The sequence below is a fragment of the Fukomys damarensis genome, unplaced genomic scaffold (assembly GCF_012274545.1).
Source record: "Fukomys damarensis isolate Sample0158 unplaced genomic scaffold, DMR_v1.0_HiC HiC_scaffold_11, whole genome shotgun sequence".
Taxonomy (NCBI): domain Eukaryota; kingdom Metazoa; phylum Chordata; class Mammalia; order Rodentia; family Bathyergidae; genus Fukomys; species Fukomys damarensis.
The window spans coordinates 40,612,103-40,637,131 of NW_022900923.1; the positions used below are offsets into that span (position 1 = coordinate 40,612,103).

General features: G+C 53.0%; 1 protein-coding gene across 1 annotated transcript in view; it reads left to right on the forward strand.

The window, feature by feature from the left end:
• The window catches only part of LOC104876893 (neuron navigator 1-like), a 55,561-nt gene that overhangs the window by 2,557 nt on the left and 27,975 nt on the right, over window positions 1-25,029 (forward strand). The window contains exon 3 of the mRNA XM_033761974.1: window positions 6-588. Within this exon, the coding sequence (XP_033617865.1) occupies window positions 6-588 (583 nt within the window). The remainder of the gene's footprint in view (window positions 1-5; window positions 589-25,029) is intronic.

Below are 25,029 nucleotides of genomic sequence, written 5' to 3' on the forward strand. Positions count from 1 at the left end.
CCAAGGCCAGCGCGGCCGAGCTGAAGGTCTTCAAGTCCGGCAGCGTGGACAGCCGGGTCCCCGGTGGGCCGCCCGCCTCCAACCTGCGCAAACAGAAGTCGCTTACGAACCTCTCGTTCCTCACGGACTCCGAGAAAAAGCTGCAGCTCTATGAGCCCGAGTGGAGCGATGATATGGCCAAGGCCCCCAAGGGTTTGGGCAAGATGGGGTCCAAGGGCCGCGAGGCCCCGCTGATGTCCAAGACGCTATCCAAGTCTGAGCACTCGCTCTTCCAGGCCAAGGGCAGCCCGGCGGGCGGCGCCAAGACCCCCCTGGCCCCTCTAGCTCCCAGCCCGGGAAAACCCAGCCGGATCCCGCGCGGACCCTACGCGGAGGTCAAGCCGCTCAGCAAGGCGCCGGAGGCGGCGGTGAGCGACGACGGCAAGTCGGACGACGAGCTGCTCTCCAGCAAGGCCAAGGCGCAGAAAGGCTCCGGGCCGGTTCCCCCCGCCAAGGGCCAAGAGGAACGGGCCTTCCTCAAGGTGGACCCCGAGCTCGTGGTGACCGTGCTAGGCGACCTGGAGCAGCTGCTCTTCAGCCAGATGCTGGGTGAGTCCTGCCGCCCCGCCCCACCCCGCCCCTGGCTTTCTCCTGGCCAGCTGCTGGGGAAGGTGGGGGAAAGCAGAGCTTCCTCCCCTTCCCCCCGCCGCAGGACTCTCCTGATCGGCGGGCTGGTGAGGAGGGGCCTTGCGCCCAGATGTGCAGGGCTGGCTCACCTCTAGATGCGCATGGCCACGCGCGTCTTGGAGACGAAGGGCCAGAGCCCAGGCGCTGTTCTGGCCTGCCTGAGGTGAGGCTGGACAATGGCGCGGGGGAGCCAGGTTCTCAGAAACTGAACCCATTGGCATCCTGGAATTTTAAAGTCCCGAATCTTAATGTGGCAAAATCTGGGGCTGGAGACCTCAGCTGTGGAGACAGCGTCAGTATTGCCAGGGGAACGTCCTCTGCTGAGAGCCTGCATCTAGAGGACAGATGTGGGGAGAGCAGATGTCAGCGCCAATTGGCTCTGGAACTGAGCTGAGCTGAGGCTCCACTTCCTCTGTGGATCCCGAGTGGGAGCGCGAGTTGGATTTCCCGGGTGTGGGGTTTTTGGCAAGGAGAAGCGTCTGGGGCTCGGGGCCGGGCGGGCAGCCAGCTGCGCGCATCTGGATGCGCGTCCCACACCTCAGCCCCGGCTCTGGCCCCAACCCCTCATCCCCCACCCTGGGTCTTTCAGAGAAAGGTCTAGGTTTTTGCGCCGAGATTTGGGTTTGACCCTTTGGCAGTGGAAGCCGAGCAGGGGAGAAGGGAGGAACAAAGCTTGATGGAGTGAAGGAAACAGAGAGCTGCTCCATTGTTCTCCGAGCCTGAAGAGTCCATGCGGAAAAATCCGGAGCGGGCTGGGAATACTGCGCTTGCTCTCGCTAGAGCCCCTGCCCTCAGGAACGGATGGATCGAGGATATTATGGACACCAGGCTGCCGAGCTTCGGGATCCCGCGTGGGCGGGTTTGGGGGCACGGGAGGACGGCGGCTGGTGAGGCCCGGAGCCCAGGCGAGCCGTCTTGGCTGCGCGGACTTCCCAGTCCCCTGCAGGCTGCTGGCCCCGCGGGGCTGGGAAGGGGCGTGTCTGTGCCGCGAAGGGGCGGGGCCGGGTGACGGGCGGCGGTCTGAGTGACGTGGGCAGTGGGGAATGGGAGAGCCCGCCTGGCAGACCTGTAGACTAAGCTGGAGGAGACTGGCTCAGCCTGCTGCAGTCTTCCTCGGCACCCCCTCCTTCCCCAACTCCGGGGTGAGCCAAGATGAGAGTCTTGAGCAGGGGCAAGGAATTCAGCCCTTCTGAGAAGTGATCCTCACACAGGAGGCCCGCAGATGGGCTTTGCAGAGGCAATCAAGAGAGTGGACAAGGGCAAAAAGGAAAGAGCAGGCTGGTCCCTGGAGAACCCTTCCTGAAAGCCAGGACTCCGTGGGGGAAGTAGGGGTGGGGATGGGCAGTGCAGAGTGGGAGGGCAGCCTCACCCTGCAGAGAGGTTTACTCTCCTGTGCCCAGTGCCTGCCACGCCTGCTCTCAAGGAGCCTGCAGTGCAAAGGGACCAGATAGACAGCAAGGAGAAAAATAAATAAAATGGTCACAGGCCCAAAGGAGGGCTACAGAGAAGACAAGACTGGGCTGTGTGCTGGGGAGGGACTGTTCCGGAAGGGGAGGCCTGCGTTAGGTCTGCTAGAGGCAGAGATAATCAGATTGTAACTGAGGCAAAAGGAGCAGGCACCAGCCTGACTGGATGAACGCTCTTTCAGGACTGATGGGAGAATAGGACCTTACATGTGACTTGCATTGGACACAGAATAGCAGAGGGCACAGACCTGTTTTCAAGGTCAGGGCTTCCCCCTTTTGAGGTGACATAGCCCATCTGGCCCTCCCCTATCCTGGCAATACCCTACACTGCCCCAAGAACTGGCTATCTTTTGAAGGCCTCTCAGTTAGTTCACAAGAATCCCTGACAACTAGTCCTAGACCTGGCTTGGAGAGTGGGTCCTTCAGTGGCTGTTGCTTCTCTGGGAACATTTCCCTGGGAGCCTCTCAGCAACCTTGCAGGTGGGGAGAGAACACCTCTGTGGCTGTCGAGATGGCAGGGTACAGGGTTGAGGGCCGGTCACCTCTGAGTTGATGGTGGCAGAGAGATTCTGCATTTTGCTTCCTCAGACCTGCCTCACAGAATCTTCTAGAAGACTTGACTGAGAGAAGGGAGAGGTGGCAGATGTAGAGGGGCCTGACCAAGGTGGTGTTTGTTGGCACGGGCCACCAGAGCTGTCCCGATGTGACCCTCAGAGGGCAGAAGGACTTCGCTCTTATGTGAGGGGTAGTGAGGTTGGGAAGTTGGCGAAGCTACGACTATCTCCGGCTGAGAGGTCCAAGGTGGGGCGGGACCTTAGGAGGCAGTGCTTGGCATCAGGTGGATGGGGCAACACTGGTGACTCCAGCCCAAGGTTTTCTCCTGTGTAAAGTGGAGGATGGACTGACCAGTGAGACTGCAGGAGAACGTAGAAAAGTTCTGGCTCCCAGGGCCTGTGAGGTGTTCCCAGGTCAGGACTACCCTTGGTGGAGAGCGGGGTGGTTCCAGGGAGAATGGCTGCCTTGATATCTCAGGATGGTGGCTAAGGACACGGAGGATTTGACCTCACCCGTGAGGCTCATTGTCAGGCTAGGCTCACTCTCTGGTACCATCTCAGACCCAAGGAGCTGTCAAGACCCAAGACCCAGTTTCTGAGGCAGATGGTTGGGGGAGGTGAGGCAGCCCCAAATAAGAGCCTTTCTGGAATAAAAGGGAAGAATTGAAACCTGATCGTCCCCTTTCCAGAAATCAGCTGGGGCCCAGATGGTTTAGATGGGCTCCCTAACCCTTTCCCATCTGTGGAAGCTGCCAAGTAATAGGGTCCCATTGGGGAACTCTAGCAACTTAGAAGACTGAGGGATGGGTCCAGAGGAAAATGGCCCAATTCCAGGAATCAGAGGCCTTAGTCCACATCACGCAATTTGGCACCCTGAGGAAGGCTACCAAGCCTGGGTCTGGGCCAGGGCTGGAAGATGACTTCCTTAAGCCCCCTGTCCAGAAGTCCTAAACTCTGGCTCCACCCCTGGGGTTTAGTTTCCCCATTGGTAAGTGACTCATTTTAAGTAAGTGACTTCTATGACTCATCTTTACCCTGTAGGGATAGGGCGGTGATTAGACCTGGAAAATGTCCCACATGTTTTAGAGAGAGCTTATGTTGATGCGTAGCATTGGAATACTACAAACACCTCCTAAACCCCACTCTTTTTTCCTCATTGGCTGGTCCTTGCCTAAAGATCTTATAAGAAATCTATCAGTTGACTCCCCCAAAACATTCAGCTTTCCCCACTTCTGCCCTCCAGGAAAAAGGCACCCAGTGCAGCAGTTAAGATTGTCCAAGGTCAGTATGAGAGAACCCAGAAACTTGGAGTCTCTCGACCACTACCTCACCAAGGTGTCTGGCATCCAGGGAGGGCTTGCCATGACCACAGATAGGCCTCAGAATTGCAGGCCAAGTAGAAATGAGAAGGCAGGAAGGAAGCTATTCATATCTAAGCCATTTGGTTTGGAGTGGGGGTGGGGGGCAACTACAGCGTGGGGAGTGGTTACTCCAGAGAATTTGCTAGCGGATGTTTGGGGATGAAATACCTTCGCACATGTTGTTTTCTCTTTTATCCAGCACTCTGGAAGGTGGAGTGGGCAGAGGAGATGTAAACTCTGCAGAAACCTGCTGCCCAGGAAGTAGGCAGTGTGGATGAGCACACCCAGCACCCCAGGGTCAGGGCCCATCCAGAGCTGTGCCTGATACTGCTTCCCTGGCCTAGCAGCAGAGTGTGGATGGTGCTCATTTCCGTCCCTCCCCTGGCAGGGCAGGCTTGTGCCATCACAGGCTGTAGGAAAGGCTGTGTGGCCAGGTGTGGGCTGCAGGTGCTCATTTACAGAAACTGGCCCAGAACCGCAGAGCAGTGCAGCCTCCTACCTTCCTCAGGGTTAGCACTCAGGAGAGTCTTTCTTTTCCTATCACCACCAGGATGTTTTCTTCTGGGGCTGCCACTACCTACCTCCTCCCTGCCCTCCATCCCAGTCTGTCAACACCAGATCCTTCCTCTTCTGCTCACCTCCTACTCTGCCCCTCCCTGGGGAGCAGTGTCCCTCCACACCATCCCTTGCAGCCCCTAACCCCTGGGCTGAAAGTCCAAGGTGCTTCTGTGGCCCTAGGGCCCTAGATCCTGCACTGACCAGGCTGAGCAGAGCCGCCTGGTCCCTAACTGCAGCTCAGCACCCTGCTGCTTAGCCACCTCTGCAGCATACTGCAGTGTCTCCCTGGACAGCTAGGGAGAGAGAAGTCCCCTCCTCTCTGCAGAGCACTCCGCCTTGCTCAGCCTTCCGTGGGATTTCATGGAGCCACAGAATGGAAATCGTCTAGTTGAGCCTCCCACTTAAAGCTGAAACTAATCCCTCTACAGCATCACAGGCAGGTGGGTGTTCTATTTACTCACTCCAAGTGACAGAGGGCTCACTACCTTATTTTCCTGGAAAGCTTTCATTACTAGAAAGATTTTTTTTTTTTTTTTAATGTTGAGCCAAGATTCTATCTTCTGGGAATTTCCATCCATGGCCCCAGTTTGTTCTCTGGATCCTTACAGATTTAGCTAGTGCCTTTCACAGATTCCTTCTGTTTGAGGTCAGATAGTTATCTAAGCTCAGTGCCATTGTTTCTCCTTGGTCTTCATGTATTTTTCTCCTCCTCCTGTCCCTCTTCCTCCTCATCATCCTCTTCCTTCTCCTTCTTTTGTTTGGTTTTTAATAAGACCTGATGGGAAAGAGAGGAACCTGACCTGTTTGCCTGGTTCCTAGGCCCAGTGGAGTCGAGCTCTGCCCCTCCTCCCACCCCCACCACCTCATAACATCAGCATCTCAGGTGGCTCCTGTTGCGGAATCATCAATCATCGCACCTGGCTGCATCTGCTCCTGGCCCAACCCTTCCCACACCCTTCTTCCTCTGCCGGAAACCCCGAGCTAGCCAGCGAGTGGAGGGGAAATGGACCCCATGTGTTTCTCATTTGCGCTGGCTGACCTCCCCCCACACCCTGCTTGGATTACCCAGATGTGTTTGATGTCCCAGGAGCCTGCAGACCTCTCTCTCTCTCTCTCTGCACAGGAAGGGCCAGGGGGCCATGAGCAAGCTCCCTCCAATAGGAGCCCCTCAGATGACAGGCTAGCCCACCACCTTCCATACCTTGCTCCACACTGGCTCTTTAGGGCCTGGGGAGAAGGAAAACAGAGCCTCTTGGGCTGAGTTCCGTCTTGTTCAGTGAACTGGGGTCTCCGCTTCTGACCAGCAGGGATCAGGGCGCAGACTGGGAAGATGTCCCAGAAACTGTTTCTGTTTCCCCACTAGAGGGAGGAACAGAGATGTTCCCGGAGTGTCCAGCATGACTGTCCACAGTGACCTTAGTGCCTGGATAAGTGGGGTGGGCTTGTTGGCTTTTACATGCACCTCCCCACTGGGCAAAAAATTTTACATGTCTGTTATATGGAGGTGCAAACTGCATGGGGTAGGAAGCTCTAATGAAGGCCTGCCAGGAGTCTGTAGACTCCTTGAGCCTGGTCCAATGCTGTGTTGGGAGGGGAGAGGGTGGTGCACATCTGCAGGCTACAGGTTCACCCCCTAAGCGCTTGGAGTCCAGCATGTTCCAAGTTCTTGCCATCAACGCTGCTGTACACTTCGTGTTTGACACCAGTCTTTTCCAGCTCAGCTCCAGCCAAATCTCAGCCTGGCAGCCAGGAATCAGCACAGAATGGGCCTTGGCCCAAGCCATCCGAGAGTCTATTTTAGACATCTCAATGATACATTTCAGGGCCCTGGGATGGGCGGTTCACCATAATGACTTCTAATTTCTGAGCAGCATCTCTTGTTCTGGGCTTCTCTGGTGCTGCCTCCTGTGACTTGGGGGTATAGAAAGCAAGAACAAGGACAGGTCCAAGCCCTGGTGTGCTGTAAATACTCCCACTGATGGTCCCCATGGAATCCCAGAGCTGCACTGAAGGCTGTTTGTCTGGGGTGCTAGCATTGCATGTAGTCTGGTCTAGTCTTAAGCTCCAGGTGATGCCATAGAGAGCCAAGATCACAAGCTTAGCTTTGAGCTGAGCAGTAAGGTAATGAATGTTAAGAGCAAGACTGAGGTTCCTGCGTGGGAGGCATCAGGTTAATAGGTTGTAGAGCACATAGTGTAAACCCTTTGGGCTTTAAAGTTGAGTGAGGTCGGTGTCAGGGTGTGAGCATAGGGTGTGCAGCAGATAGATTGTGTTTACAGGGATCACTGCATATAAATGCTTGCACACTCGCTGGCTTCCAGCACATATGCATATACTAAAGGTGCATTTGATTGTGTGTGTGTGTGTGTGTGTGTTTCTACACAAGAGCTGGGCAGATTTAAAAGAGTGAAATGTAAGTGTGGTGGAACAACTTCCCCCAAACAGACTCCCAGGCAGAGGTTGTGGGGGTTCAGACTCCTGGCTTCTTTCCCAGAAAAGCACTGTAAGTGCTGGTTCCTCCTCAGACTTGAAGACACAGGCTCAACTTTGCTCTTGGTGATCACTAGATAGACCCATTTCCTTTTGGAGAAGTTGGCAGCCAGCCAGGAGGCCCTGCCCTCTTGTTGCAGAGTCCCTGAAGTGCCTCGAAGCCTGGGGTTCCAACATCCCCACAGTGAGGAGCTGCCTCCTTGAAGCTCCAGTACCTGGCTCTTCCAGGGCAAACAAGCAAACAAACAAAAAACTCAAGTATACAATCAACTCATAATGACCTTTACCAAGCCCTTGGTGTATAAAGGCATTTTTCTTACTCCTTCTGCATTCTAAGTCAGTTAATGCTCACAAAAATCCTGTGATCCTGAAACTCACATGTGAAGAAACTGAAAGCACTTAAATGTAAGTAGTCCACACAAAGCCAGTAAAGTAAAAGAGCAAGAGAGCCAGGATTTGTACTTAACCCATAGGACATACGGCTTCCAGGAACCTCAGGACTTCCTCAAACAGTTTGATTCTGTTTTAGGAGCAACTTTCCAGGCAATCTCTGGGCAAGAAACTGTACTCCCAAGATTGAGGCTTTGGGCTGGCTTTCTAGTTGATAGGCTAGTTGAGAAGAAAAGACATCTGCCTTCATTCCAGGACTAGGCGGGAAGTGGCCTGTGCTGTGAAGAAGTGAGAAGGTGTCTTCTGAGGAGAGTGAGGCCTCCCAGATCTAGAGTCTGGGTGGGTGGAGTGGGAGCGGACACGTGCACAGCTGGGCAGGGGACACTGGACAGGAGGGTGGGATTCTGGCAGCAGAGACAAAAGGAACTGGAAAAGAAAAGAGGAGGTAAACGAGGGGCTTGATATGGGGTGTTGAAAAACCCTGTCTGGAGGAGAGATAGGGAAGGAGGGAAGTGGAAATAAGACCAGAAAGATTGGTTGATCATGGCTGATGGTAATGTTGCCTTGTGATGCTGCTGTAGGCTCTGGGCAGCTAATTAAGTGGAGGAGAGAAATAGAGGTTTGCCGCCAAATGAGCCCCAAAGCAATCCTGCATCTGCTCCCTCTTTAGGGAGGTGGATGACTACTGAGGTCAGCTGGCTCAGGGCCTCTCCGTTCCACATCTCTTTGCTGGAGGGAAGATTGCCCTTGCAGTCAGTGTCCCCATGGGAGGTGCCCAGGGAGAGGCCACCCCTGTGCTCAGAGGCTGTCTCTGTTTAGCAGCACCTCTGATTAGGCCCTGCTGCCCAAGGTGCAGTGTTCTGCCCTGTCCAGGGATTGGTCCACCACTGCCTTAGCCCCAGCAGTGCCCTGCTGAAAGCAGACCCATGATTCACAAAGCGTGAGCCAAGCTCCACTCAGCGGCACTGAAGTATGAAGCCAATTTGGAACTAGACCATGGAGTTTTGCAACTGTATGCAATTTTGAAGCAGACCTAAGTGGGATGGGGGCTGCAGTCCAGCTCCTAAGCTGCTTCAATCGAGGACGCCTTCCTGAAGGAACCAGCAAGTTGGGGAGCTATTTAAGGGAATGCAACTCTTAGCTAGAGAAGGCATTTTCTAGTCATCCAACTTTGTTCAAAGGAGGTGAAGAGGACAGGATGGGGATTAGCTGGCTTGGAGTCCTCAGAGAAGTTGGTTCTTCAGGGAGTGAAGGAAGCAGGCTGCTCCCAGGGTAGGAAGGCCCACAAGGAGTGAGAATGCCTCTCACCCTGAGCCCAAGCCTTCATCTTCCTCTGTTCCTTTGGGATGCCACAGCTGTTCCAGTTGCTATGCCTGAGCGTTGCCATGAGATTCTTTTGTTAGAAGAATCAGGGTGTTTTGTCATCGAGGATTTGGGCATCCCCAGCAGGTGTTGTCCTAGAGTTCAGGGGTTGCCACAAGGCGTAGGCATTGCTCTACTGTTTTATTGCTTCCACTGGGGCTTGATGATGACATAGTTGTCCAGGGGTTGCTGCAGAATTCATGGCCTGGCCTCCTCCCATCCAGCTCTTGGCTTTAGCCCTGGGGGAAAAGAGTGACTACAGTAAGGAAGGAAATGATGTCTGACCTTGATGGAGGGGCAAGAGGCCAGTACTGCTGCTGCTCTCTCGGCCATGGTAAATGGCCAAAGGTGGCCCCCCTCAGCTGCCAGGCAGGGGCCAGTCCTTGTGCTGCCTGACACTCTGCCAGGTCAGTGAGTTAGCAGGTAGAATAGGCTGTGCTGTTCCTGCTGGGACCTGCAGGGCTCCTAGGAGCACTGGGGCCAGATCTATAGGCACGGAGGCCTGCTTGATGTCCCAGGTCTTCCTGAGGTCTTTCATCCCAGCCTGTAGCTTCAGGACCACCAAAGGGCCTGGCTGCAGAATTTGGGCTCTCCAGAAGAAATCATTCTACTTGAGCTATGCATTTGTACATAGGTCAGGCAGCTTTATCCTGAGGCCCTTTAGGGGACCCGCTCAGCATTGCCAGACTGGTCTGAATCACTGGAGATCAGCCACAACAGTGACTAACATTTATTGAGCACTCAGTATTTGCCAGCTGTGCCAAGTACTTTGTTTGAGTACACCCATCTCATTCTCACGATGAGGTGTTAGTCAAGGGTCATACACGAAATATTACAGCTGCAGAGCCAAAGGACTCCCAGGTCCTCCTGTCATGCAAGTTATTAAGTTTGTGGCTCCTGGATTGTAGGGATCCCAATAAGGATGGATCCAGCTGGCCAGTGTGCCAGGGGTGTGTGGGGAGGGTCAAAGACGCACTTACTGTAAGGGAATGTTTCTGTATTATTGAAGGACCAGGATGGCCCTACCGGTGCAGTCCTGTTGGCTGGTAACCCCACTAATACATAAAATTTAGATGTGAGAAAACTTGGGGAAGCCTAAGGAATGCTGAACAGCTTGCCTAAAGGCAAATGCAAGTTCATGGTAAAGCTAAGATTCAAGCAAGGCTTGATTCAAGCTCCTCCATTTAGCCACTAGGTTCTTGCATGTCTAGCAGCAACTCCCTTCTCCCCTTGCCTCTGTGTATTCCAGAGCTCTTAGGCTCAGCCAATTTTGCTGTGGACCTGCAAACCCAGGTCTGTAAGATCCGGTCTCTCCCGCACCCTGTAAACATCCCAAGGTGCTATTTGCCAGGGACCCTGCCTGCTTCCAGAGCCCTCACCGCCCATTGTGGGAAGGAGACCCACAGACAGGAATTCTGACGCAGAGGCGTGGCAGGTGCTGGACAGAGCAGAGCCTGGGAGCTGAAGGGAGGCTTTCAGGAGGAGAGTTCCCAGTGGATTCAAAGGAAGAGGCGCAAGGTGGCCTGATGAGGAGACTAGAATGGTCAGGAAGAGTGGGGGCTGGAATGTTTAGGATAAGCTCTTCCTCTTTCCCCTTCTGGCTGAATCCTGGATCTGCCACTCACAAACTGTGGTCTTGAATAAGCAAGCTACTTAGCTGCCCGAGCCTCAGCCTTCTTGTTGATAATAAAGATTAGCCTGCTCAGCTCCCACATCGGGGAGGCCTGGATGAGACACTGCATGGGAAAGGCTGGCATCGAGGCTGGCACTTGGCTGGTGCTGTGGATTCAGCCCCCTCTGCGTTTCAGGGCATGACTTCCCTCTTCCTCTCCCTTCCCACTTTCCTTCTGATAGTAGCCCCTGATTTCTAGTTTAGATTTCCTATAATGCTTTAATGAGGTAAGAAGTTAGCCTTGCGTAAGATCTGAGAGTTAGGATAATATCTTATTTATTTATTTATTTATGGTACTGGGGACTGAACCCAGGGCCTTTGCACTGAGCTCTGTCCCCAGCCCGCTCCCTACTTTTTTATCTTTAGACAGGGCTTTGCTGTTGCTAAGTTGCCCAGGCTGGGCTTGAACTGTGATCCTTCTGTCTCAGCCTCCCAGGGTGCTGGGATTACAGGTGTGTGCCACCATGCCCAGCTGTCTATCATTGTGTATATATTATGCATCAGGCACTGTTCTGAGCACTTTACATGTATTGATCACTTAACTGTCAGAACAGCAGAATTAGATACTATTTTGCCCCTGTTTTACCAATGAGGAAAGTGGGCGGTTCAGTAACTTTGGCAGTGTCACACAGCCAGGAAGCAGAGGGGCCTGGAGACAATCTGTCTGCAGCACCTGCCTCTGTAACCACTGTGCCCTATGCCTCTCAGGTGGAGAGCAGTTGCCCAGACCCTTTATTCTAAACACGGTGGTCTTATGCGGAGGTCTCTTGTAAGACCTCCCCCAGACCCACTTAGGTATCTTGCTTCCAGACTGGGGGTGTCTTTCAGGGTCAGTGGCTACTGTGCTTTCACACCATATGCATGCACGTCTCTACCCTGCAGACCCACCCTGCAGTGCACCAGGGCTCCTTTAGGGAATGGATGTGCCTGACTCTGTATCTGGAGCCTGGAACTTCATGTGTCTCTGGGTCCCTGACTACCTGAGATAACAGACGTGATGTATATGAGAGTTGTCTCAAGCTTACTTGAGCTGTGGCCTTTTTTCGAACCTGTTCCTCATCTAGATTCCGGGGCCAATGCTCAGGGTCCTGGTCAGTATAGAGCAGCTGGCACCCCCATAGGTCAGTAGTTCCATTCCTCCCTTCCCTGCAGTTCTGCAGCCACCTCATCCTTTCTCATCCTGACCACTGCGGCTCTCCAGACCCTGGTGCTCACCACTAACTCCCCTGGACCTTGCTCAGGTTGTGGTTCCGTCACTGACCTTCCTTCAGCTCAGCTCTGATGTTCTGCTCAGACCTCTCAGTATACATAGAGAAGCCCTCTGGAGCCAGCTGAAACAAAAGGACAGGTTTTGTCGTAGGACACAGAGCTGTCTCCTAGGCCCAGAGCCCAGGAAGCAGCCAGGTTCCCGGGGGGAAAAGGGGGTATCCTTTCCCGGGTATCCGCCTGCTCAGCACCCTTGCCCTCCATTCTGTTCTGCTCCACATGTCGGACTGGGCTCCTTTTCTACCCCAAATGGACTTCTTCTTCCCCCCACCCCACCCACAGGGCAGGAAAAGGTTGTCCACAGCTCTGTGCCTCCTTTACTAGGAGATCAGCCAAGCGCCCAGGAGGGGAATTGACTCAAACTGACCCATCACAAGGAGAAAAAGTTGGTGCTGTCAGAGGTTTTAAGGTTTTATGGCAACCTAGTACTTACTTAAATGATGGTGAAAAGTGAACAGCAGAGACTTTTTAAAAAGTGAGTGGAGCCGGGTATGGTGGTGCATGCCTGTAATTCCTGAACTTTGGGGGCTGAGGCAGGAGGATTGTGAGTTTGAGCCCAACCTAGGCTACTACAGTGAGATTCTGTCCCAAATAAAAAAGTGGGCAGACACTGAGATGTGGAGGATTGTCAAAGGGCAGCATGTTTAGCTCAAGTTTGTTACTCATTCCCAGCCCAGGGTCTGGTTCATATCTAGATTAGAGTGAAAACTGGCAGTGTCCTTGTCTCTGAGTGGGAATGAATATTCAGACCTGTCCACACCTTTACCTTGGGCTGTCTAGCCTTGCATTGGCCAACAATCCTCTGGAGGTCCTCATAAGTGCCTCCCAGGCCTGAGGCATGAACTCCACCCTGATGGCTTCTTACCACCCAGCTGGGAGGACATCTGAGGAGGAATGAGCCCCCAGCATCCAAGCTCCTCCCTACTCTCAGGGGGGAACAGGTGGATGGGCTTGGTGCGGACCCTTGTTTCCCTCAAGCATGGGGTTGGGTGAGGGTATTAGGCTTAGAGGAAGGACCTCTTGGCCTCTGCTTCTGAGCTGGAGGAGCCCAGCCTATGCCTGGGTGGAAGGCGGATTCCTGCCATTTTCCCACACTCTGCAGAGATTCCGTTTCCTCTTGAAATCATATCTCTGGATCACAACTGTAAAATTCTCAGCCTCTCAACTCAAGCTGTTTGCAGCAATGTAAGTCATTGTCCTTATTCCTTTGAGGTCCTAGGAGGGAGGATAGAGAGTATATGGCGAAGTGCATAGACTCTGGGGTCAGACAGACCTCAGTTAAAATCCTTGTTCTGTATGAACTAGCTTTGAGACCCTGGGCCAATCAATTAACCTCTCTGAGTTCAGCTTCCTCGTCTGTTAAGCAGGTCAAATAATATCTATGGTGTAGGCATTGGGGGTATAGCTCAGTGTAGGGTTCATGCTTGACACATGTCTACATTCAATCCCCAGCCAAAAGGGAAGAAAGGGGGTTGCTATGATGGTTAAATGAGGCACTGAGCACAGTGCCCAACACATTGAGAAGTACCCAAAACAGTACATGGTAGTTTTGTATTGTTATTTTATCGCTGTCTATCCACCTTGCCATATGGAGTTGCAAAGAAAGGAGACATGGCCCCTGTCCTTGGAGAGCCCCCAGTCTGAGGTAGGAGACATAGGCCTGGTTGTCAGGAGCTCCTTGTCCTGATGGGGGAGAACCAGCCCCTCACGCAAGCTCAAACATCCCCTAGTCAGACAGAGATTGCAGGGAGCTCCTGTGCTCCTTGGCTTGGCAGCCTCCAGCCTGTCTGTCTACAGAGTCTTGTATTTTCCTGGACCCTTCCTTCTGAGCCCTTGCTGTCCTCAGCCTGCCTCTTTGCCAAGAGCCCACTCGCCCCCTCCTGCTCCCCTGCCACCAGGCTGACGTCTTCCACGTACCCCTGCCTCTCCTTTCCTGTCATTGGGCACTGCTGCTGTTGCACCATCTCCTCACATCCACATCTACCAGGTGACTTGCGCATCAGGCCCTGCGTGTCTCTCCCAGGATGCCTCCTCCTTTCTAGACACTGCCCACACCGCACACAGAGATTAGACATGGCAGGGCACGTGCTGTCTGCCCTCCACCTGCATTTGATGGAGCAGCACCGGCCTCCTCCCATCCACAATCTTCCTTCCCGACCAGCTCTCCTCACAGACCTCTCCCTTTGCCAAGCTCAGGAAATCCTCTGTGCAGCGCCTCTCAGTGGCTCGGTCACCCCTGCAAACTGCTGGGCATTCTCCACTTCTTGCCTCTCTTCTGGGGCCAGCATCACAGGTTTGTGCCCGGGCACAGCCTGCTCTCGTTGTGCCTCCAGCTCTGGCAGTTCCAGGCACCCATTGTCACAAGTCCAGCTGCTGGCTTAGAAATCAGATGTCCAGGCTGAAGCAAGGCCTACCCTCTGTCACTGTCCCCACTCCCTGCAGGCACCATGTGTAGCAAACTACCAGGTGCAGAACAAGCTCCAGGAGCCTCCTCTCCTGCTCCCATCTCTGGTTCTCTGGAGGGTGGGGGGCAAGAGCACAGAAGGTAGGCAGGTAGAGACCCCATCTTAAGGGCAGCTTGGTCCCCACCGCTTCTCTTGGCTGAGAGAAAAAGGGAAGGGGCAAGACCAGAGCACCCCAAAGCCCTGGCCCCTTTTCTTCAGTCACACAATTGGAGAATGGGTACGGAGGGGCCGGAATTGCCTCTGTCTCTTGCCCACCCACTCCCAGCTTGACAGCCAGCCTGCTGCCATCGGGGGTTCTGCTATCTATATTACAAATACACTCATCTCTCTGTTATCCTGACTCATATAAAGGTTAACAAGAAAAAAGCCATCCCATCTGTCTTGAGCTATTCTGCATGAGATTACGGGATGGCAGTTTCCCCATTCTGATTCCAGATCACTTACGACCGACTAGATTCCCTTTTGATTACCCGAACCCATGTGTAAAAGAGCAGGGAGCAAGCACCAAGTGAGTGGGCCGGAAGGTCCTGCTTGGATGGGGGTCTGAAGTCAGAGCTGAGGGAGTGGGGCTCCAGAATCCTTTCATCTTCCAGGCAGATCAGTCGCCTCTCTGATGCCCTGGAAGGAACTGGGGAGTCCAGCTTCTCCCCGTATCTCTGCCTCCTTCTTGTTCCCAGGCTCCCATATGTTCAGGGAGCGCAAACTGACACTAGCATCAGTCTGAGCCAGACATCACTGGAAAGGGAACTGTTCCCACCTCCTTCTTGCCTCCCTACTTACCAAAAAAGAAAAAAAAAAGGCCACACATTATCTTAAGCAACTCTGTATGTAGGAGACACAGAAGCCTGAGAGAAAGACAGATGGGGTGGAGGATGGTTTGTGAGGGTGGTAGAACAACTGTCCTTTCTGTGCAGAGGCGAGATCAGAGAAAACGGTGGTGGTGGCACAAAGGGTGGAGGTTAGACCTGAAGAGCTTGTCTTTACTCTAAATGAGAGCGGGGGACAACAGGGAGGAAGCCCAGGACATCTCCCTCCGTGTCATCTCTGGGGCAGCTCACTTCCTTGGCTCGCTGCCTACCTGGAGGAAGCAGCCTTCCCCTAGCCTGAATAGGAAAGGAGAAATGCGACAGGCTGCTGATGTCTCAACTTCCTCCTGAGCAGGGGCTGCTCCCCACCCCCACGGAGGCTCATGTGATCGCTCAATCCCGGCTGTCTTTCCCTGTCTGTGCAGGGTGGTTGTGGGAACCTCTCTGGCTGCTGTCCCAAGTGTAGGGAAAAGCCATTCCCTTGTGGGGGGACGGAGGTCCCTGGAAGGCGTCAGATGTGCCAGTTGGACCAGCCAGAGTCCCACCACGGACCATGGCCTCGGGCCCAGGAAATTCTGGGTCTGATGGTCTCAGTATGAGGCCCTTAAAAACCACAGAACCTTTCTCTCATTCTTGCTCCCTCTTATCCTGTGATTTCAAGGACTTGGGGTTTCTGAGAGGCAGGGTAGGGTGGTGCTCCCTCCACTTGGGCTCCAGGGCAGGGCCAGCAGACAGCCGCTCTCTCTCTGGTTCCTTGTCAGGATTTCTCAGCATGGACTTTAAAAATGGGCCATGAATAGAGGGAAGGCACCCAGAAGCCAGGCTTCCAGACGTAATCAAGAGATTCCTTTCCATTGGCATAAATCCAAACCCACCTAGCTCGTGGGTGCTTGCTCCTAACTCCAAGACAAGCCGCAGCACCATGGTGTCACAGCCAGAGGGATGCGAGAGACAAGGTGCAAACCCTTCACTTTGCAGATGAGCAGACTGAGGCCAGAGAGGATCCGGATCTTGCTCGGGATCACCACGGGCTCCCCGGACTCCTACTTCAGTGTTGCTTTTTTCTCCTACAGTTGAATCAAGCTATCTGCTCTTTAGACCATGCAGCTAGGCTGCTCTGCCTGGGCACAGGCAGCAGGTCCTTGAAACAAGGAGTGGGATTAGCTGTGTCTCCTCGCAGAGCTCGCCTTAGAATGAGCCTGCTGGGACCTTAGTGATCACCATCCAATCCCCTGTGTAACAAATGAGGAACTGATGGAACAAAAAGCAGAATTCAGCCTAGGTCACCCAGTCCATGAGTGGCAGATATAGGATCCAGATTCGGATCTCGGCTTCTATTCTCGTCCCGTGATCCTTATTTTAGGCACTCAAGCTGGGGAAGGAGGACATGTCACCTCAGCAAATGGCTGCAGCTGGCTTGACGCATGAATTTTAAACACTCCATCTTCTGATGCTTTAGGATCAAGTAACGAGCACCTCTCCCTCCTTGTGGCTTTTAAATCTCACAGATACACTGGCCCCTGCCAGGCGTCAGATGTTCCAGTTGGACTGGCCAGAATCCCACCACGGACCATGGCCTCAGGCCCGGGAAATTCTGGGTCTGATGGCCTCAGTGTGAAGCCTGTGAAGACCGTAGAACTTAAGTCCTCCCCATGAAGAGATTTCCTGGGGTTGCCTTGGTTTCCCTCGGCAGAAAACGAGGGTAGTAACAAGAGGTAGGGGAATGAGGTCCCACCTGCCGAAGTCCAGTCCTCTCTCAAAGAGCAGGTAGATTGGGTTTGGTACTTCACCCATGGCCAGCAGCCTCACATTTCCCGAGCCCAGTGACGGCAAAGCTTTTAGAGACCGAGTGCCCAAACTGCAACTCCAAACCCACTTATTTATCACAAAGAGCCAACACTGCAATTAAATCTGAATCCTGAGGTTTTAGTTTAGAAAAAACAACTCTTACATGAACATCTTTTGTCTTCAAAGAAAAACACATGTGTCATAAGTTTGCCACCACTGCTGCAGCCTCACTGCCACCCCCAGCAGCATCCCCAGCGCTCCTACTCCCATGGCTTTCACAGGCTTTCCACCCAGATGGAAAGAGCCTGACCTCACACCTCTTAATGGGGGCGCTTTTAGGGTGAAATGCGCCGGGCACCTCCGAACACTGCCGTGGGGACTAAGATTCCAAAGGAAGCTGCAGGTGGTGCTGGGGATGGATTGATGCAGCCCCCAAGCCAGCTGCTTCAAGCGTTGGAGAAAGGAAGGCCAAGTCTGCCGAGAGCTGTCTCTAATGGACAACACTGGCCCTGGCCCCTGGTCCCCGGCCTGCCTCTTCCCCGCCCTGCCCCTGCACTGTGGCCTGAAGGGAGCCTCAGGACCTTTCCCTCCACCTCTCTCCTCACCCTGCATCCACAGCATCATCCTCTGCACCTACTGTCTTGGGGCCACCGCTGGCCTTTGCTTCCTTTTCTTAACTCCTCTTTAGAGCAGAGCCGTGGGCAATGTGCTGAGAAACAGAATTGGGTGTGGCTTTCAGGGAAAATGCAAGGCATTGCCTAAGTGGCTAGCACTGGGGTAAGAAAAGGAGAGGAATTGTCCCCGGCTGGGGCCGAGGACACCCGTGTGGCATTGTGCTTCAGAGTCTGGGGATGACTAGCGATACACCCTCAGCCTAGGTTGGGCGCCCACTGCATGCCAGGCATTGCTTTAGTCTTTGAGGTTGCAGCAGTGGACAAAATAGGCTCGATCCTTAACTCCTGGGACTCGCAGTTTTTTAGGGGAGGGGAAGGCTTTAAGCAAATAATCACAGAAAGGACTCCTCAGTTCACACTGGGTAAGTGCTGTGTAGGAAAAGTGAGAGTGATTTAACGCCAGGGGCTAGTCAAGGACGGCTTTTCCGAGGAAGGAAGCCTTCAGCCAGGGCCCTGTGGCTGAGCAGGAGTTAGTCAAGTAGAGGTGGTGTACGCAGTGGCTCTGACGTCGGAATGAGCTCAGGTATTTGAGGGAAGGAAGTGTTCACTGAGCTCAGATTGGGTGAATCAGGGGGCTGGGAAGATGGAGGGGTGGGGTCTGGGCCGAGCAGGGCCTTGTAGGTTAAGATAAGGATTCGGAATTTGTAAGTCCAGTGGAAAGACAGGAAAGCCTTTGAATTTAAATGCAGGAGTAACATCAGGTTTTTGTTTTCCAAAAGTCACTCAGGCTGCTGTTGGAGAACATAGGTAGAGGTGGCGGGAGGCAGGAGTGACAGGCTACCAACTAGAAGACATCAGAGCTATAGGAGCCATCCAGGTGACACTTCTGTGGCCTGGGATAGGGAGCAGGCAGTGCAGATGGTGAGCACTGCAGGGCAGTGAACAGGGAGAGCTGAAGTAGAGAGGCTGAAGAACGGACCAGGAACACAGAGGGGCTGTGGACCTGGGGAGCTGTGTCCCCTGAGCCCGCAGTGAGGTTTCTAGTGACACCAGGATACGGACTCTCTGTGAGCCTCTCTGCTCTGGTGCATTCATGTTTTATGTATATGTAATTTTTTTGTACTTTTTAAGAAAGCTAACATACTGCCCTGTGCCTGTCCTTAAAATTTCTCACGTGTAAAGTACTATAAATTTGATTAAAAACCACAAAATCCTCCAGTTTTTTTCAGCAAAGATGCCTTTTTAGAAAGGCCTACTCAGCTGAACTCAGAGCACATGCGATTCATACCAGCTGAACTCAAGAAAGGCGGAGGGCCAGTCACAGTGTGTGGGGCAGGCAGATGTGGCAGGGACCACGCTGGTGGTGGCAGCAGTGGCATTGGTGGTGGTGGTGGTAGAGCCAATGAGAATGCTTTGTTTTTGTTGGTCCTGATAAAGATGGCAGTGGTGGTTTTAACGATGCCGACAGTGGTTATGGTGTTGGTGGTGGTGGTGGAGTTTTGGTAATGCTGGTGATGATCTGGGTGGCAGAGATGCTGGTGATGTATGGCTGACAGTAGGAGACGACAGTGGCGATCTCGGTGAAAGTGGCAGTGACGGGGGCAGGTGGCACTGGTGAAGCGGTGATGCTCATAATAGTTTGGGTGAGGTGGTGGAGAAGATGGGGAAGGACTCAGTGAAGGCTGCGGTGATGGATTTGGTGACAGCGACGGCAGCCTTCCCATCTGCAGCCTCAGAGCGAGGTTAACGCACAGCACTTGCTGTTAGGGTGGCTGTCATTCTCATCGTGGCTGCCCCAACCGTGTCCAGGTAGAAGAGCTAAAGGGGACCTCGAAACGGTCTACTTTGGTCACTCCTTTAGACAACAAGGTCACAGCAGAAACGTAGAAGTTGTCCTTGCTTTCAGGGAGGTTCTTATCTTCCCAAGATGTACCCATGCTAAACCTCCACGTCCTGTCACACTTGCTGGTGTGTACTCCCCTCCATACCTTCTTTGATGGGCTCAACGGAGGAGCCCCAGATGGTAAAACACCCCACTTCAGTGCGACAGCCCCCCCCCGAAGCTGTCTCCATCTCCGTGTACCTACTGTGACACAGGTTAAGTGGGCAAATGGAATTTTGCTGGGCCAGCCCAGAGGGTGTGGACTGGGGCCAACAGTGTTTCTCTGGACCTCGAGCGGGTCATTTTACCGCCTGGGTCCTATGTTTACACATCTCTTGTAAGTAGAGAATGATATTCTACCCTTTCTAGCTCAGAGAGCTATTGGGAGGATGGGATGGAATCGTGTGTACCAAAACCCCTGACATCGCCGGCAGACACAGGCCCGTGGGCAGCTGGGAACAAGCAGTGGTCTCTGCATGCAGACACTGTGTGTTCATCAGTGAGTCTCGGCTGTCTGGTCAACAGACCTGGCCACAAAGGGACCCATGCCACTGGGCACAGTATGGATTGTGGCCTTATCCTGCTGAGTCATCGCAGGCTATCTTGAGGTAAAACACTTTTCTTCAGTCCTCTGTAAGAAGCAGGCCCAGCTTACGGCAAAAAACCTGAGATAAGAAACTGCCTTAGCCATCCTGATCCTCCACATTCGACCCTGTTTTGCACTCCATCCCATCAGCTGTGTCCTCTCTCTCCTCTTCAGGCTGCCAGAGCATTCCTACCCTTCTGGCCTTTCCTGCTATCAGGACAAAACCAAGAACTTCACACCGAGGCTGTCGCTATCTGACAACAGCTATGGCAGTGTCTCTAAAACTTTTCATTAAACCTTAACCCCCAATCAGAAGCACATTTCCACCAAACCCAGTGCGCACACACACACTGGTCCAAAGTGTTATGAAACAATACTATGTAGAACGTACTTGCTTTTGTCTTTTTGTATGGGGTCTATTGTTTTTTAATTGCTGGTTGCAATCCACTAAATTGATTTCATGATCCACAAATCAGTTGCAGCCTGCAATTTGAAAAGCCCTGGTCTAAATGGACCTTCTTTCCAAGCAGAGAGGGTCTCTGGGAACTCGTTGTCAGGACAATTTGCCCAGACTTTGGACAATAGAGCATTTCCTTTGTGCCAGCACTGTTCTGTGTGTCTTATGCATACAGTTCAGTCAGTGCTCGAGACCACTATGGGGGTAGAGGTCACAGTCACAGTCTCTCACAGTTTATGGGCCAGGAAACCAAGGCACAGAGAAGTTATTACTTGTCTAAGTTTCTACTGCTGTTGGGTGACAGAACCTCAGACACCATAGGCCTAACGGTTGAGCTCTGTTGGCTGCCCAGAGGCCATAAAAATAAGAGGAATCTGCAAACGAACAGTTCACACTGCTTTCAGAACCTAGCAGTCGGGCATGGGGGTGCACTGCTGTAATTCCAGCACTTGGGAAGCTGAGACAGGAGGATTGCGGATTCAAGCCCAGCTCAGGCAACTTAAAGACTTAGTGGAATGCCATCTGAAAATTGAAAAACATTAAAAGGCTGAGGAGGTAGCTCAATGAGAAGATCCTGGGTTCAATCCCCAGGACTCAGGGTGGGGGTGGCGGGAGAAAGCAGCCTGTGGCCCTTTGATCATAGCTGGACACAGATGTTACTGTAAGTCCGATCTGGTTGGCATGCTGTAAAGAACCTACAGAGCACACTGGGCTCTGGGAGATGCCTGGCACAACTGCCCTGCTGGTGCCATAGCCTGATGCAGTCACAGTGGCGGTGATTAAAGCTCTTTGGGCACTTATCAGCCCCCACATCAGAGCTCAGCCCACTGGCCAGTGGATAAGTAAGACTTAAGAAAAGCTTAGGGCCGGGGATTTGGCTCAGTGGTTCCACCGCCTGCCTCACAAGTGCAAGGACCCGAATTCGATCCCTCTGGTCTTGTAAAAAGTACTGCTGTTAATTTTAAACATAACACTCTTTACAGACGATTTAAAAAAAAAAAACAAGTGAGCTTAATCATACACTCTCACTGTTTTTTAATGAATGTATTGTTTTAGACAGTGAGAGTGCGATAAAAGTTTTCTTAAAAAATTATTTCAGAACACAGTAAGGATGTCTCCCTGCGCTTGATGGATTGCTTTGAAGATTCGAGTCCAAGGTTTCCAGCACGTGGGCAGGCAGCGCCCCACAGATGGGCCGAGGCATATACGAGCAAAGCAAGAGTGCATTTGTAAGGGATGGTCGTGGGAGGTCCACACTTACCACGTTTCATTTCTGTTCTTTTCTCTTGGCATAGTAGCTGGAGAGTGGTGAGAAGGGAGGGAGGGAGGGAGCACGGAAGACTAGGAGACAGCGAAATGGCTGAGGTAGAAGTCTCAGTTATCCACAGCCTCCCCAAAAGTGAGATCGACCTCCCGCCCCTCTCCTCTTTGTCATCACGGAGAGAGGCAAGGCCTTACTGTCCCATTATTGGCCACTCTTAACTTCCCAGCCCTCTTCATCCTCAGCCAAGCTCAGTATAGAAATTCAAAGTAAAAAACAGGCTCTGCCTACAGAGAGCCTCCATCCTGATGGGCAAAAGGACACAAGAGTTCAAGACTCAGAGCATTGACAAGGGGACACAGCCAAGTTTGGGTAAAAAATGTCCCCCGAGAGGGTCAAGTGTTCAGGGAAGGGGCTTTGGGAAATAATTAGAGCATGATGGGATGCTTACCGTAGTTCATAGCTGAATGAGCTGTTGGAGTTAGGGCTTGGTTGGAGGAAGTAGGTCACTGGGAGCCCGACATGGAAGGGTATTCTTGTCCCCAGCTCCTTCCTCTCTGGCTCTTCTCAGCCCTCTACTTCCTGGCCACCAGGGGTTTAACAGCTGTCCTCCACTGTGCCCTTCCACCATGATGTTTCTGCCTTGGAGCCAGCTGACCGTGGACTGAAACCTCTGAAACCATGAGCCTGAATAAACCCTTTAAGTGGTGTGTGTCAGGTATTTGGTCAGTGTGATGAGAAGCTGACCAGTACAACGTCTGGTGCTGAGCGCAATACAGAAATTCAAAGCAAGAAAACGACTCTGGCTGCAGAGAGCCTCCAACCTGGTGGGGATAAAGGACATAAGTGTTCAAGACCCAGAGCACTGACAGAAGGAGGTGCAGGCATTGAGCGGTGAGAACAGATGCAGCCATGGCACATAGTAGGGGGCACAGCAATTGAATACCAGCCCTGCCTACAGCCAAGACGTGGGATATTCCCAAGGGCTGTCTGGACACTGTCAACTAAGTCTGGAAATACCAAGAGGATTTGGAGGAGTCTGGCTGTTGGAGCCATGTGGAGAAGGGAAGGATTTTTAGAAGAGGTCAAACAGGAGAGCAAAGCAAGGAGTAGCCATGAGACAGTGCCTAGGAGGAAGAACTGAGGGACAGGAAGAGCCTGAGCTGACATTGCTCAGTCGTGTAGGAGACTGGGTTGATCGCTGCTCTGAGTCCTCCCTGCCAGGCCTGGCAGGTGGCCGGCTCTGGCCCCGGGTGCCCTTCAGCAAGCCTAGGCCTCAGTCTTCCCTTCACTTGACTTCCTGCAAGCCTTGCTTGCCAGCCAAGGTACAGGGCCCTCCTTAGCTGTGGACGCAGAGCCAAGTTAAGTCGCCATGGTAACCCTCTAGCTGATGGGGACTTGAGTTGCCATGGAAACTAGCCTAAAATCAAAAAGTAGGTGGGGGGAGGGGTTGCAGCAGAGACGGCTGTGGGGACCATTTTGCCACATCGCCCATGGTTCTGTTCTGTGCCCCTCTCAGGTTCCTTTTTTGAATGAGTAGGGGCTAAGGGTTTCTGGGAAATAGTGTTGATGGTACCAAGAATGCTCCCAGAGGGTCCCCCAGCAACACATGTCTACTATTGCCCTGGTTAGTGCCTCGTTGAGTGCCAGATCTGCTCCTTAAAAAAAAAACACACATGAAAGCAGCCAAGTTCATGTCCAACTGCTGCCTATCTGCAGCCCCTAAGACTCCGGCCCAGCCCCCCTCACGCTTTCTGTCTCCTTTCTGAATGGGCTGTCCTTGTCACAAGGCCAGCTTGGCCATCCCTATGGTGGAGAAAGGAAAGTCTTTGCTTCATGGGATGGCTGGGAAAACTACACATGGTCCTTACTCTGCTCAGAGGGCCTGCTCTGGAGACGCTCCTGTTACTTAACATTAACTTACAACAAAGACCAAGTGGCGCTCGTGGTAAGGTATTTGTATTTACACACCCCAGAGGAATGCACCTGCTAAAACGTCATCTCTTCCCTCCATCTTCCCTGTTACCTTCCTTAAAGCGGGATAGTGTTTAAAACAAAGCAGTAGCATGTGAGGTATGGGATCCCCACAGTTCTGCCCAATCTCATTTCTTTCAGCTCACATCATACTCGCCACTCTACTCCAAACCCCAGCCTCTGGCCTGCCATGCTGCTCGGAGTTAGGGTTGCGGGTCTGGAACCACGTTCTGAAGTTAGACAGCAGGTGAGGAACCTGGAGAGGAGAGAAAAGATTACTGTCCACAATAAGAATTCATTCCCAGGGCCTCGGTTTCTCTTCTACTAAAGGGAGATAATTTCCAGGCTCTGTTTCTGATTCCAGACCTAGGGGCCAGTGAGAGGAACGTGTAGGATGGTGTCCAGGGAGAGCCGAAGGCCTTGAGACCCTGGCGCCCAGCAGCCTCTCTCGGCTCTGTACTTAGGAGGAAGCTGTGGCCTGGGAAAGTTTGACGCCCTCCTGAAAGCTGTGCTTACACAAGCCAGGCTTGGCTCAGGTTTCAGGGCTCAGGGACACACTCTGTCTTGTCTCTTCCCTTTCTCCTTCCAAGAAGTGCTGAGGAAGCTTTCCAAGCACAGCCCCAGCCTGGCTCTGTCCCCTCTGTGCTTGTGCTCCAGATTTTCTTTCTGGAACCTTGAACCTTGGAACCTCAAGGGTAGGAAAGAATCAGGGAGGCAAGTGAGCCACCTACTGGGAAGTGGCTGGGAGGAAGCATTGTGCATGGAAGTGGGTCCTCCAGAGAGGTCAGTACCTGGGCCCCCATGGCCACTCTGCCATTCTCCCCTGAATGCCCAACCAGCTCTGTGAAAGGGGGCACCATCGGGGTTCCAGCCCAGACCTCCTAGCCCTGCTCAACCTTCCCTGTTCCTCTCCTGTCAACTATCTTTATGCCAAAATAATTAGGTAATTCATAATCATCTCATAGACTGTGTCTCTCGCACTCCACGCTTTTGAACTATGGAATCTGTGCAGTAAATGTGAATCTCAGTCCACAGATTGGGGCACTGAACAAACATCCTTATGCGTGATAGTCTTTAAATCAGTGTGATTCTAATTCTGAGCCCCTGTGTACTTAAGCATGGGGGGCGGGTCCTGTCAGAATTCCTGGAGCCCTTTCTCCCAGCCCCAGGCTTGCATCTGGGACAGCAAGGTGCAAGGCAGTCCCCAGCCTCCTGGTGGGGTGGAGACCAGGAAGGACCTTGCTGGTGTTTTCCCTGCGGGTTTCCTCCACACCCAGACTCACAGTGGCCTCCAAAAGCCCTCGCTGTCCAGTTGGGAGCCGCTGTAGACATGGCTTTCCCTGCCAAGCCAGGAGCCCGTGCCCAGTGTTCCTGGTTCCTCTGTCCCAGGGGTTGGGGTGCATCGGATCCC